This window comes from Balaenoptera musculus, chromosome 2 (genome assembly GCF_009873245.2).
Source record: "Balaenoptera musculus isolate JJ_BM4_2016_0621 chromosome 2, mBalMus1.pri.v3, whole genome shotgun sequence".
NCBI lineage: Eukaryota > Metazoa > Chordata > Mammalia > Artiodactyla > Balaenopteridae > Balaenoptera > Balaenoptera musculus.
Genome location: NC_045786.1, coordinates 5250540 through 5264808, shown reverse-complemented (window position 1 = coordinate 5264808; position 14269 = coordinate 5250540). Strand labels below are relative to the sequence as shown.

At 39.9% G+C, this 14269-nt stretch overlaps 1 protein-coding gene across 2 annotated transcripts in view; it reads right to left on the bottom strand.

Moving 5' to 3' along the window:
- Window positions 1-12748, bottom strand: part of CUBN (cubilin) — a 274317-nt gene extending 261569 nt beyond the window's left edge. For both annotated transcript variants that reach the window (XM_036842057.1, XM_036842058.1), the window contains exons 1-6: window positions 12663-12748; window positions 5572-5852; window positions 5043-5172; window positions 3313-3408; window positions 2722-2760; window positions 98-199 (exon numbers count right to left, since the gene is read on the bottom strand). In XM_036842057.1, the coding sequence (XP_036697952.1) occupies window positions 98-199; window positions 2722-2760; window positions 3313-3408; window positions 5043-5172; window positions 5572-5684 (480 nt within the window). In that variant the 5' untranslated portion in view covers window positions 5685-5852; window positions 12663-12748. The remainder of the gene's footprint in view (window positions 1-97; window positions 200-2721; window positions 2761-3312; window positions 3409-5042; window positions 5173-5571; window positions 5853-12662) is intronic.
- Window positions 12749-14269: the final 1521 nt, after the last annotated feature.

Here is a 14269-nt window from a genome sequence, read left to right as displayed (position 1 = left end):
AGAAACCTTGGATGGAGAATTAAATATGTCTGAAGGACTCCAAGGAAACCACCGATGCTGACTCACCATCATTTTTAACCAAAGACAAGTGACTCACCTTCCACGGTGAGGGACAGATACAAAAAAAGGAATCCTGGAGATTGAGGCAGGTTCCGCCGTGCTGGCACGGATTGCTGCTGCAGACCTTTCTGTCATGTGTCTGAAACAAAGACGGGATGGTCAGCGAGACAATCGTGCTTTCCGTGTTTCAGAGCAGGCATGTATATAAAACTACATTTTACTCCTGATCAATGGAGGGTCTTCCTCCAGACTTTAAATCCATTACTTAAATTCTTCTTCGTATCAACTCTCTTATGAAAAAACAAAGCATTTGATATCATCAGTCCTATTCATATTCCTTCACTGTTCACATGCATTTAACCAGGGATGGGATGAGGCATGAGTGACAGGTGAGGATTCTCACTCTCTCTTTGGATAAAGCATTGTTCACCCGACAGATGTACGTTGGTGGACAAGGGTCAAGATTTCAGGTGTGGGAATCACAGGAACATTTCTCTTGTTCCAGTTCTTCTGCTGTTGTTCTTATCTTTGGTACCTCCAGATAAGCATTTGAAATATGATCATCTTTTGCTGCCACCCCTCCTCCCCTGGGTTAAGATAACTGAACTCTTTTCACTCCAAGACCCTTTACTGGAAATGTGGCCTGTGGTTTAGATACACCCTGCACTCTTGTGCTCACATGACTGCTTTCAGACCAGAGTCGCAGACAGACCTGCCTTTGTCTACAGAACCTGGGGAATCTTACCCTATGTCAGCTACCAGTTCCAGTCTTGTACGGTCTGCAATGCCTTTGGGGGCAGAGGAAACTTCTTTAGAGAGGACAAGTGATTATGCAAGGAAAGCTATCCCGTTAATTTCACCTAAACTCTGTCTAATTCTGTTTTAAAAATTAAAATAGGGGCAAATTATTCTTCACATTTAAAAAAAAATTTGGTGACTCAGAGAGAAAATGAAGTCTGTTCCCTCCATTTGCAGATGAAACTGAGAGCAGAGGATGGCGGGCTGACTCAGCACCATTTAGTGCAAAGCCCATTCTCTCTCCACCTTTGTACTAAGTCAGGTGCCCATACACTGGGGGGTCTCTTTCTGGGCTCTGTTTTCTTCCATTATTCTGTCTGTCTTCGTGCCCGTACCACAACTAGCTCTGTTCATCACAGGATACTATTAAAAATTAACCACAAACTCATTTAGAGTTTTTTCTGGCATACAAGACAACACTGAGGATTAAAACCTCGAAAGCCCGTGGGGGCCCAGCAGGAAATGGAATCCGTAAGCAGTCAGGAGGAAGACGATAGGGAACTTGGGGGCCTGTGGTGCCCAGAGAGCACTTGCCCCGTCCAAAGGCATGAAGGCACTCCCATTCCTAAATCATTCAAAACTCTTCCTGGGGGGATGGGCAGGGGGTGGCCAGTCTGAGCTCATTGGCCCATGGCCTCCAGTTCCTGACCTTTGGTGGGAATGAAGAAGCACTCTAGGAGACTGAAAACGCTCGTGCTGTGCCTTGCTCATTTTTAATTCCTCCACTACTCCATAAAAAGATAAAGGCTGAAAGGGCAATTTATTATCAAAGCCGGCAAAAAGAATACAAGAACTTGTTCACCGAATTTAAAACGCCAAAGTAGAGGATAACATTTGAAGCATAATCAAAAACAGACCAAGAATATTGGGGCAGGGATTCTTAACCTGGAATTCCCTTGCTTTTATTCAAAATTTAAAATATGGAGACCTTCTATGCATTTCTCTGTGTGGAAGCTTACAGCTCCCATGAAAGTCTCAAAAATGTCAGCTCCCTACAAAAGGGATAAGAAGTCTAAAATTACAAGGACTAGTTTACAAGCATGTAGTAAAGTTATGGAAGGTTTATTCTAATAAATTGTTCATATTTAATTACCAGCAAATATACTTTTAAGAAGATTTGGAATATTTTGAGATACATCCTAGACTTCTAAGTTTAATGTTAGAGAAAATGTAAGGCCTTTGAAAACCGAGGCCTGGATGCCAGAACCAGCAAGTTGGATGGTCCCTAGCTGACCAGCTTCAGCCTAAAGTTGCACGGTTAAAAAGTGCCAGCAGAAGAGGAAGAGCACATGGACGGCTAAACTTAGAGTCAGAGGACTTCACATGCCCAGTGACCTTCATCTCTCTGAGGCTCACTTTGCTTCATCTGTGTCCTGGGAAGCATGACTTGTGATGAGAATTAAATGAACTTATTTACAAAACAGAGAGTCACAGATGTAGAAAACAATCTTATGGTTACCAGGAGGAAAAGGTGGGGGGAGGGATAAATTGGGAGATTGGGATTGACATAGACACACTACTATATAGAAAACAGATAACTTATAAGGACCTACCGTAGAGCACAAGGAACTCTACTCAATGCTGTATAATGACCTATATGGGAAAAGAATCTAAAAAAGAGTGGATATATGTATATGCATAACTGATTCACTTTGCTGTACAGAAGAAAGTAATACAACATTATAAATCAACTATACTCCAATAAAAAGTTTTTTTAAATTGTGATGAGAACTAAATCATGGGAAAAGCAAAGTCCTTGATATTGATTCTCCATCCACCTTAAGATAAGAATACCAGCTCCATCAATGATTCTAGTGCATTTTCAATGAAAGATGTTGGCTATCTAGTAGTTACGGGACTTACCTGCTGTAAGCTTTGAAATTTTCTCTCAAGATCCGCGAGCTAGCAGTGGGGAGGAGAAAACATCCGTTAGCTGGTTCAAAGGCGTGTCACATATAATGTTATCCTGTGACATATTTTCCTAATACCTTCTGCTGGGGACTTACTTTATCTGTTTGTTCCTTTTCTTATTGCCTTTTCCCTCCTCTTTTCTCTCCCCTCCAGGCTTCCCTTCCTTCCTACTCTCTTCCATGGCATGCATTTTTTGTTTTGTTTTTTAAGAAGTACAACCCAATGATAAGTTGTTTCATTGATTCTCTGTGCATGGTGACTCTGGGAATTTTCCTAAGTGACAGTGACCCATCCACCCTGTGCTATCAGCAAGTGAGCAAAGCTGACTTACACCACAAGCTCTGGTCACAGAATTTCCAACCACGGCCCATCACCACCTCTACACCCTCTACTAGAGCTGGGTCATTTAACCCAAAAGCCCACGATCACAACACTACATTTCTAAAGAGGATACAAATTTGGTATATCTTCTGCAAAAGAATTATTTACAAAGTTGAATTAAGGAGAACCCATTTGCTCTGAGGATGTGGAGGTCAGACTCACCTTGGAATCAAGCTGGTGGATTTGATTAGAAATATTCTGAGGCAGACCAATTGCACCTCTTTTTAAGTTCGTAATATCATCTTTGTTTTTCTGGATCTAATTTTAAAAAGAAGGAGAAGAAAAAGGAGGAGGAAGAGAATGCTAGTGAAAAAATCATGTATATAAGAATAAAATTTTTAAAATTTGAGTGGTATTCTACTTTAAGCCCTGAGATCTTGTCCATTATTAGAAAAACCAGAACAATGCCACGTATAATAAACGTTGGACTAAAATAGCTGTGGCATAATCCCATTTACCCTTTCAGTAACAATATATCAAGGAATTTTCCATTTGCATATTTTCCCATAATAACACTTTAGAATGCATGTAAAGAGGCCTGGCTTGGAATGAGACTGTTCAGGTTTTAAATCTTGGCTCAGCCATTTAATGTATGTCCTTGGACATGTTGCTGCAGAGTTCCTCTACCTCCCTTACTGAAGGGGTAATCATAACGCCAACCTCATAGGGCAGCTGTGAGGGTTAGATGAGACGACGTACATAAAGTGCTGAGCACGGTGGATAGCCCATAATAAGCTCTAAATACCAACTCCTAACATTATGACTGATAGGCCTGCATGATGTAGAAAACAATGAGCACTGAAAACATTCAATAAGACAGGAGAATAACTGGCCAATTCTGTTGTGTGGCAAAAGTAAACTGGTCACATCTACCCCTTTCTATGGTCCCCCTCCATCCTTGGTCCCCTTGTAAAGAGGCCCCACTATCACCCTCTGCATCTTCTCTGGGCTAGAGTAAATAAGCCTACACAGCGAGCCACTTCCTGCTAGAATTATTACCTGTACCCCTCATTAACCCTAGGGCATTGCTCTTTACAAGGACTTGTTGCACCTCCGATTATGTTCCCTGTGCTAAAGATTCAAAGTACAGATTAACATAGGCCTCCTTCTCACACCAGTTAGAATGGGCATCATCAGAAAACCTACAAACAATAAATGCTGGAGAGGGTGTGGAGAAAAGGGAACCCTCTTGCACTGTTGGTGGGAATGGAAATTGATACAGCCACTATGGAGAACAGTATGGAGGTTCCTTAAAAAACTAAAAATAGAACTACCATACGACCCAGCAATCCCACTACTGGGCATATACCCTGAGAAAACCATAGTTCAAAAAGACACATGCACCCCAATGTTCACTGCAGCACTATTTACAATAGCCAGGTCATGGAAGCAACCTACATGCCCATCGACAGACGAATGGATAAAGAAGATGTGGTACATATATACAATGCAATATTACTCAGCCATAAGAAGGAACAAAATTGGGTCATTTGTAGAGACGTGGATGGACCTAGAGACTGTCATACAGAGTGAAGTATGTCAGAAAGAGAAAAACAAATATTATATATTAACTCATATATGTGGAATCTAGAAAAATGGTACAGATGAACTGGTTTGCAAGGCAGATATAGAGACTCAGATGTAGAGAACAAACGTATGGACACCAAGGGGGGAAAGTGGCGGGTGGTGGTGGTGGTGGTGTGATGAATTGGGAGATTCGGATTGACATGTATGCACTAATATGTATAAAATAGATAACTAATAAGAACCTGCTGTATAAAAAATAATAATAAAATAAATTTTAAAAAACAAACAAAAAAAAATAGGCCTGTTCAATCAAGTAACCATATACGAATATACAAAACTACTTCAATGCATTTCCAGTGTATTACCTGATGTAAACATTCGCCAACATCTTCATCATTTAATTTAATTTTTCCCAGGGATCCAGTTCTAAATTCAATGTTTTTAGTTGATCCAGTAAGAAACACTAAATTTCCCCTCTCTGCAGTCATTCGAGGCCTGCATAATCCAAGCCAGAGAATGTATTGGTAATTATGGCATATAGTTTTTAAGTCTAAAGAACAAAGTTTCTCACCAAATAACTACAGACTGCATACACCTTTGCTTTGTGGTCAACTCAACCAAATTCTCCCTGCTCATCTGCCATTTCTTTCTTTGCAAATTTCCTGGAGGTATCTCCTAGTAATTGTATGCTTGCCTAATTTACAAAATGATAAATGAAAATTTTGTGTATAAAAAGATACTTCCATACATCAATACAACTGTTTTTCCCTATCTTGTTTTTAACATCATTGTTTTCCTCAAGAAAAATTACACCTTTGCTTACCTGGTTATTTGTGAAAACTGACGAGGAACCACCCTAGTCCATCAGCAGAAATAATCCATGTGTCTACTTACTGTTGGAGGTCAGTATTTCTTTTTTGTCTCTGCAGCGCAAGTCCTCCAGCTTCACCATATGATTCAGCAAATGTCAATAAAATAACCAAACTCCAAAGAAAAAGTGAGGACATCTTCCTCACCAACCTCCAAGGTTGTCAGGTAGGAGGGAGGCCGCTCTACCCAACTGAGTGTGGCAGTTTGGAGAAAGCAAACCAAGCAGATGTACTTTGATCAGTGGAATGTCCTGCAGTTTTCAGATCTTCCTTCTTTGCCCTAGAAGGCTACATTATTTCTTCTTCCTGAGGGATGTAAATGATCTTAGATCTTCAGTACTCTTCAACTTGTGAGAGGTCAAAATCTACTTCTAAGTGATGCACAACTTAATCATTATCTGCTTGACCTTTGAAATGGTAACAAATTGCTTTGGAAACATCCACTAAAACAATCCTTGCTTAAGAAGTAGCCACCTTTCAACAAACGCTTCTGGGAAAATTGGATATCCACATGCAAAAGAATAAAGTTGGACCCTGACTTTGTATTATGTAGAAAAATTAACTCAAAATGAACCAAATACCTAAATATAGGAGATAAAACCATAACATTCTTAGGAAAAAAAATAGGGGGAAGCTTCATCACATTGGATTCCGCAATGATTTCTTTGATGTGACTCCAAGACCACAAACAACAAAAGAGAAAAAGAATAGATAAATTGGACTACTTCAAAACGAAAAACTTTTGTATATTAAAGGACACTATCAACAGAGCGAAAAGGCAACTCAAAGAATGGGAAAAAATTTGCAAATCATATATATGATAAGAGGTTAATATGCAGAATCTGTAAAGAACTCCTACAACTCAACAGCAAAAAACAAATAAACCAATTAAGAAATGGGCAAAGAAAATCAACATTTCTTCAGAGGAGATATTCAAATAGCCAAACAACACATGAAAAGATGCCCAACATCACTAATCACCAGGGAAATACAAATCAGAACCACAATGAGACACCACTTCACACTCATAGGATGGTTACTATCAAACAAAAGCAGAAAATAGTAAGTATTGGGTGAGGATGTGAAAAAATCAGAACCCTTGTACACTGTTGGTGAGAATGTAAGATGGTACAGTTACTGTAAAACAGTGGCAGTTGCTCAAAAAATTCAACATAGAATTGCCATATGATCCAGGAATTCTACTTCTGGGTATATACACGAAAGAACGGAAAACAGGGACTCAAAGAGATATTTGTACAACTATGTTCATAGCAGCATTACATGGAAGCAAGCCAAGTGTTCATTGACCAATATGAATGGAAAAACAAAATGTGTTGCATGCATATCATGGAATATTATTCAGCCTTAAAAAGGAAGGAAACTCTGACATATGCTACAACGTGGATGAACCTTGAAGACATTATGCTAATTGAAATAAGCCAATCACAAAAGGGCAAATACTTGATGATTCCACTCATATGAAGAACCTAAAGTAGTCAGATATATAGAGACAGAAAGTAGAATGGTGGTTTCCAGAGATGCGGGGTAGGGAGAATGGTAAGTTACTGTTTAATGGGTACAGAGTTTCACTTTGGAAAGATGAAAAAAAGTTCTGGAGATAGATAGTGGTGATGGTTGCACAACAATGTGAAGGTATGTAATACCATTGAACTTAAAAATTACTCCCTTAAATAGGCTCTGCAACTTGATATTATGGAGAGATGTAACACTGTTTTACACCTGTTCTATTCAACCACAAGAACAAAACTAGCAAAACTAGCTGGCAAGCTGCTGTTTTCTTGAGGTGATACTGAAGTCAAGTGATGAGTTTTTTGTTATTCTGTTATTCGTTTTAAGAAATGGGTGTCATACAACAACGTATTTCAAGTTGAATACATTTTTTTAAAGTTTCATTAGTTCAAGCTTTGTTTAAAAGCTTAACAGTTTGGTACGGGGGGTGGAGGGAAATCTTGTCTTCGTGAAATACTTGTCAACTTTAAGAATAGGATGGGTTAGAATCCTCCAACACAAAGGACAATTCTAACTCTGAGCTTTGAACATAACTATTTTCATGATTCTATTTTCTTAAAGGTTACTTGCACTCAGCAAATTTGTTAAGTGCAATAAAAGATGTCTCCAGCATGATTTCAATAAGAACTTCCTTTTTTTTAACAGAATTTTCCTGTGTTACTAATGTGTTTATTATTAAACAAAGTAAAGATAATTTCTCTGCTCCCAATCTAGCCATCCAATTCCTAATTGTCCGTCATGCTAGAAAGAAAAGAAAGAAATATGCTTTCAAGGTCTGACTGACTTTGGAATGACGAGTTAGGGAATTTTACATTCAGCCCACCTGATCAACTCTAGCTGAGATCAATATACAAGTCAGACAGTCTGCACATGATTCAGTGGAAGCAATATAAAAATCAGTCGCTGTTTCCACACCATTATCACTCATCCTTTTTACCTGTCTTATTTGGAATTTCTTCAGCAAAGACATATTAAGATAGTTTTAGAATCCATGACCTCAGACTTAGAAGGTGAATTTTCTCCCCTCTCCTTTTCCCAGGGTAAATGTTCTATTGACCTGAAACCCTGTCTTTCATTGGCTGGCAAAGCTCCCATTTCCTCCCTAATTCAGAATGCATTCCACAAAGATTCTTCATGTGCCCTTTACATATTAGCCATTCTACAAAATGATAGGAATACAAAGTGGAATACATTGCAGATTTTCCTCTCCAAAGTCAGGTCTAGGGAAGATCATTCGTGTGGGTTCAAAATCCAGCTCCATCACTTTCTGACCATGTGACCCTGTTTCTTCACCAGCAGAAAGATAATAATATCAGCACTGAAGGTATACAAAATGTTTAACACATCCGGTCTTTGGCATTTGATGTGTCCACTAAATGTAAACTGCGGTTATCATGTAAATAAGTATAACCCTCCTTCCTCTTCTATGCTTGAACTTGGGTTTCTTAAAGTAAGAAATGATAGAAGAATCCACAGTTGACTTAAAAACCATGGGCACCAGGAATATCAGGGGTGTCTAATCTCCCCTTTTATGGAAGAAGATTCCAGAACAGAGACATGCATTGAGGACTTTGAGTGAGGACGGGGACAGCTGACCTGCAGCTGGGGATGTGAGGCAAAAGTTAACTGGTGTCTGAGAACCAGGCAAGGTGGTGCCAGGAAGCGAGGAAGAACTCCACATGGATGGGTGGAAAGCAAGATTAGATTTAAATCCTAGAGTCTCCAAGAGCAGGCAACCCAAAAGGAACAAACTCTTCCTCGAGATGGAGCTGAGAAAACAGAGAAAGGGAGGGTTTGCTCTAGGAGCTGCTCCATGGGAGGGACCGAGTGTGAGAGTACACCTAAGAAAGCCGTAATACACTTTTTTTTGCATTCATTAAAATAAATTATTAATTCAGAACACTAATAATATCCATGATATTTACACATCTTAAGTTTATCAAGAGGTCTGCTGCACTCTTGGTTTCCAGCCTTTGGCATCTGCAACAAGGTGCATGCCAATGTGTTTTGCTTTGTTGCAGATGTTACACATGGTATGTGGAGTTAGGGTTTTTTCTCCTTCTCCATCTGCACAGGCAGTGTGTTACTAATCAATAATGCATGGCCTGCTGACCTGTGCTCCCAACCCTGCCCCATGGTGTCACCTTCCTCTCTTCTCTTCCTCCCAGCTTCTTAGCTCTTCTTACAGAAGTATCAGCTCCCTTCTCTTCCTCCTTTCCTCCTTACAAAAAAGAATCAGAATTATCTTCTCCTTTCTTCTTCCTTTAACTTTTCTAAGACATCTCTTTACACCCCTTGCTTCTTCTGTCCCATTCACTTCACCTCCTTTTTCTGCTTGAATCCTCAGTTCCCACCATTTCTAATAATCCCCAACACAATGCACAAATGAAATTCACGAGTGACTCATAATTCACAAAGGAAAATTCTGTGGTCATCAAAAGTATATATGAAAGTAAATTCCAGTATACTAGAAGTTCACATGAGGGGGATTGCTGGGTAAGAAGGCATCACTGTAATCAGACCGTTGATAAGGACCAAAACAAAAACACAACAACAAAAGCAACAGAGAACAGAATTACCTCTGCCTGGGAAGAGCAATGCAGGCTTCCCAAGAGCCAGTTGAGTCTTACAGAATGTACAGGACTTCTCCAGGCAAAGTAGGGGGATTGGGAGTTTCAGACAGAGAAAATGGCACATCCAAAGCTTTCCAATTACAAAAGAGCTAAATGTGGCTGCAACGGTGTGTGTTTCCGGGAGATGAAATTTTTTAAAGGGAAAGGAAGTCAGGTCCAGAAGGACCAGGAAATGTTATTTTAATGAGTTTAGATCTTATTTTATTTTTAAATAATGGAGAATTATGAGGGTATTTTAGATAGGAGGTCATGTTTGCATTTTACAAGCATCCCTGCAGAGCTGAGTCTCAGACCCAGAGGGAGTGAGGAAGTTGTGGTACAGCTACGGTGTGACCTGGGGAGGCCTTGTTTGAGGCAGTGGCAGAGACAGCAGGAGACAGTGAGAGACGTATCTAGGAAACAGGATCTACAGAAAAATAGATTGGGGCAGTTAAGAGAGAGGCGGGAAGTGATGCTCAGGTTCCTTGCTTGAGAAATTGGAAGGATGGAGGTGTCAATAATTGAATAAGAGAGAATAATTAAGGGAAGGAGGTTCTGGAGAAAAGATAAGAGTTCAGATTTGGGTGCACAGAGATCTGAGGAATATTCACCTCCTCCCCGCCCCGCCCCCGCCCTGCCCGCTGCCTCCAGGCCCCACTCTGCAAATGGTTTAGATATCAGTGGTGAGTGTAGGGAAGATCCAGAGATGACCTAGACCGCAGCCTTGCTACTCAAAGTGTGGTCCATGGACCCAGCACAGACTTTACCCAGGAGCTTGTCAGAAATGCAAAAAATCTCAGGTTCAACCTCAGACCTACAGAATCCAGATCTACATTTTACAAAGACCCTCTCTTCCTGACCCAGGGGGTGAAGGCACCTTCACTCCAGAAGAGAGTCACATGGTCTCCACAAGTGCATCTGTATTTCTATTTTTCTATTTTTTCTTAGATTGGTCTTCTAATTTTCCATAACTCCCTTTTCTATTTCCTATTTCTTTATCTTCTTTTGTTCTACTGAGAAATCTTTGTTATTTATCTTTTAAAATGTATATTGATTTTTTAAATTCTTGGCATTATATTTTTAATTTCAAAAACTCATTCTTTTTTTTTTTCTTAATAAAGACTAACTCTCATGCCTAGCTCAGTTGTTTTTTTTTTTTTAATTAATTATTTTTTTATTTTTTGGCTGTGTTGGGTCTTCGTTTCTGCGCGAGGGCTTTCTCTAGTTGCGGCGAGCGGGGGCCACTCTTCATCGCGGTGCACGGGCCTCTCACTATCGCGGCCTCTCTTGTTGCGGAGCACAGGCTCCAGACGCGCAGGCTCAGTAGTTGTGGCTCACGGGCCCAGTTGCTCTGTGGCATGTGGGATCCTCCCAGATCAGAGCTCGAACCCGTGTCTCCTGCATTGGCAGGCGGATTCTCAACCACTGCGCCACCAGGGGAGCCCCAAAAACTCATTCTTATTTTGTGTTGTAATATCTCCTATTACTCTAAAAATATTATAGCTGCTTTTTGAAGTTTACTGCATGGTCTCTGATTTCTCTAAGTTCTTCTTCTTCTGTTTGCTTGTTTAGATCTATTTCATATCAGAGGCTCTCCTCAAATACCTATTTATCCTTATGTGTTCATTTAAATTTAAGAATAAGACACTAAAGAGGGGATGATAAGCTCTGTGTGACGGACGGTGTTCGTAACTAGCAGACTTTGTCATGGGTGGTTGAATGGCAAGCTGACAGTTCCATTGGGGGAACACCAAGTGTCAATTTTTGAAGATATTTTTTCCCCTGGGGACATATATTTCTTCAGAAAAAAAAAATACACCAGTTTTCTACCTGGATAAGGAAAGTTTGCTGGAAATTTTAATGCTAAGTGTGTAGACTTTATTTAGCCCCTTGTTTTCCATCTTTTTTTCCAAATTCTTGGAGAGCACCTCAATTCTGTATTAACATAATCCCTGTAACTTATTTTATATACCAAGGTTTATTTTTCATTCCTACTAGTTTCATCTAAATCCCATGGTTTTACAGTCTTAATAAGCATTTACTGCAGACAAATGACATCCTCAACAATGAGGGAAATTCAAAGAAGTAAAAGTCATGACTTTCTCTGGCTTGCAATAAAGGCATATGTACAAATCTAGAGCACTGTGATAAGGCAACATTATAAAGATGGGTAAGACACACGAGACAAAATGCATACTAACATGCTTTTAGGAAAACAGCATGAACCAAACTGAAAAAGAGGTCCTAAACCCAGTCTGGGCATACTGTAGTGGTTCTGCAAATCCAGGAGGGTCATTTTGGAGAGAGGTGGTTGGGTAAAGGTGGAGGCATTGATGAAGGGCCTTAAGTGGCCGGTTGAAGAATTCTGATTTAATTTTATTTAATGGGGAGCTGCTCTTGTATCTTGAGTTAAATAATCCTTACGTGAAATTTCCAGTAGGCCAGCTGCACTTATCTGGAGGGCTGGATCAGTGTAGGAGTCATGAGAATAGGGAGAGAGGGTTGACATGAAGAGGTGCCTTGGAGGAAGAACGGCAAGATTCTCATACCCTATATTCTAGCTCCCATCTCATTTTATAGCTTCAATGTGGCTTTGGTGCTTTCTTTGGTCCCTTTCCATTTTTACATCAGTTTAAAACAGAATACTGTAGAATTAATCAGTGTTTTTAGTCATTAATGGAAACATCTGTGAATATAATGATGTCTCTCAACCTTTATGACACTTAACTCATTCTCTTTTTCAGGGAACTCACATTGCTTGAAAGGTACATTTACATATGCCAGTTTTTGTGATTTTCTACAAATGTCTGAACAATACAATATTGTTCCAATTGTCTGTTCATTTTCCATGAAGGATCACATAAAATAATTATGGAAATTGATGTAAGTTTAAAACTATTCATTTGCTCATTTCATGGAAAATGCATTATTACCTCCTAGTAAATTACCAAATCCACTACTGCGATGAACTGACCTTTTTGAATGCAGTGTGGTCTTGACTCAGGGAGCACAATCCAGACGTTTGTTCTCCATGCTCATTACTACAATGATTGCAATTATCCTTGAGTAGAATGAAAAAGCATTATGGGTTAATCATTACCATTTGAATAATTCAGGTTTGGCAGAGATTTTCCTGAGGAGGTAGATCTTGTTACTCATTATTGAGAGTTTGGAGGACTTTTTTGCTTTTCTTTTTCAGATTTTTTTTTTAAGTACAATAATCCTTACATAAACAAAGAGGATATAATCAGAAAATTCATATCCAGAGGGAGGAATGTAATAGAGGAACAGAGCTTCACATAAGGAACAGAGGTTGCTAATGGCATATATACGAACACGCACACAGCATCTGTGTACTGGGGAGTCTTGTGTCATTGTGAGACAGGGACTGGTTAAGGACAGAGCACACAGCAGAGGGCATACATTGCTAGAATTCATGGCTCCAAAAGCCAGGGGGGACACAGTACAGCTTTCTCCACCTCCCACAGCTCAGGACCTCAGGACTCCAGCACTTCTGCTGGATGAATTCAAGCTTGATTTCCATGAAGGTGTGAAGCCATAAAGCGGAGGTTATCTTTGATGAGGACCATGGGTAAACCCACCTGACATCCCTTTCCAAGGTAACCTAAAAAGAACAAAATAAGCTTTCTACTCTGTGACTCCTAAAATTCCCTGAACAAGGCAATGAAGTGAAAGATTTAGACACCTTTCATACTATAATCAAAGAAAATGACAGGTTGTATTAACACAATCATGTAAGTGATCATAGCCGTGTAGGGGCAAATAGTTGCTACTCTAATCTTTTGAAAAGGGGGAAATGCATTTTTGTAACAGTATTTTGTATTTGATGAGAGGAAGAGAGCAACTGAAAATTCACCACTGTGGGGATGCGGGGGAGGGAAGGAAGACGATTTTAGGGATACCCTGAGAAAACTGTAATTCAAAAAGGGACATGCACCCCAATGTTCACTGCAGCTCTATTCACAATAGCCAGGACACGGAACCAACCCAAGTGTCCATCAACAGACGAATGGCTAAAGAAGATGTGGCACATACATACAATGGAATATTACTCAGCCATAAAAAGAAACAAAACTGAGTTATTTGCAGTGAGGTGGATGGACCTAGAGACTGTCATACAGAGTGAAGTCAGAAAGAGAAAAACAAATACTATATGTATATGTATAGTATATGTATACTAACACATATATACGGAATCTAAAAAGAAAAAAAAAATGGTACTGATGAACCTAGTTGCAGGGCAGGAATAAAGACGCAAACATAGAGAATGGACTTGAGGACACGGGGAGGGGGAAGGGTAAGCTGGGACGAAGTGAGAGAGTGGCATGGACATATATACACTACCAAATGTAAGACAGATAGCTAGTGGGAAACAGCCGCATAGCACAGGGAGATCAGCTTGGTGCTCTGCGATGACCTAGAGGGGTGGGATAGGGAGGAGGGGAGGGAGGCTCAAGAGGGAGGAGATATGGGGATATATGTATACATATAGCTGATTCACTTTGTTATAAAGCAGAAACTAACACACCATTGTAAAGCAATTATACTCCAATAAAGATC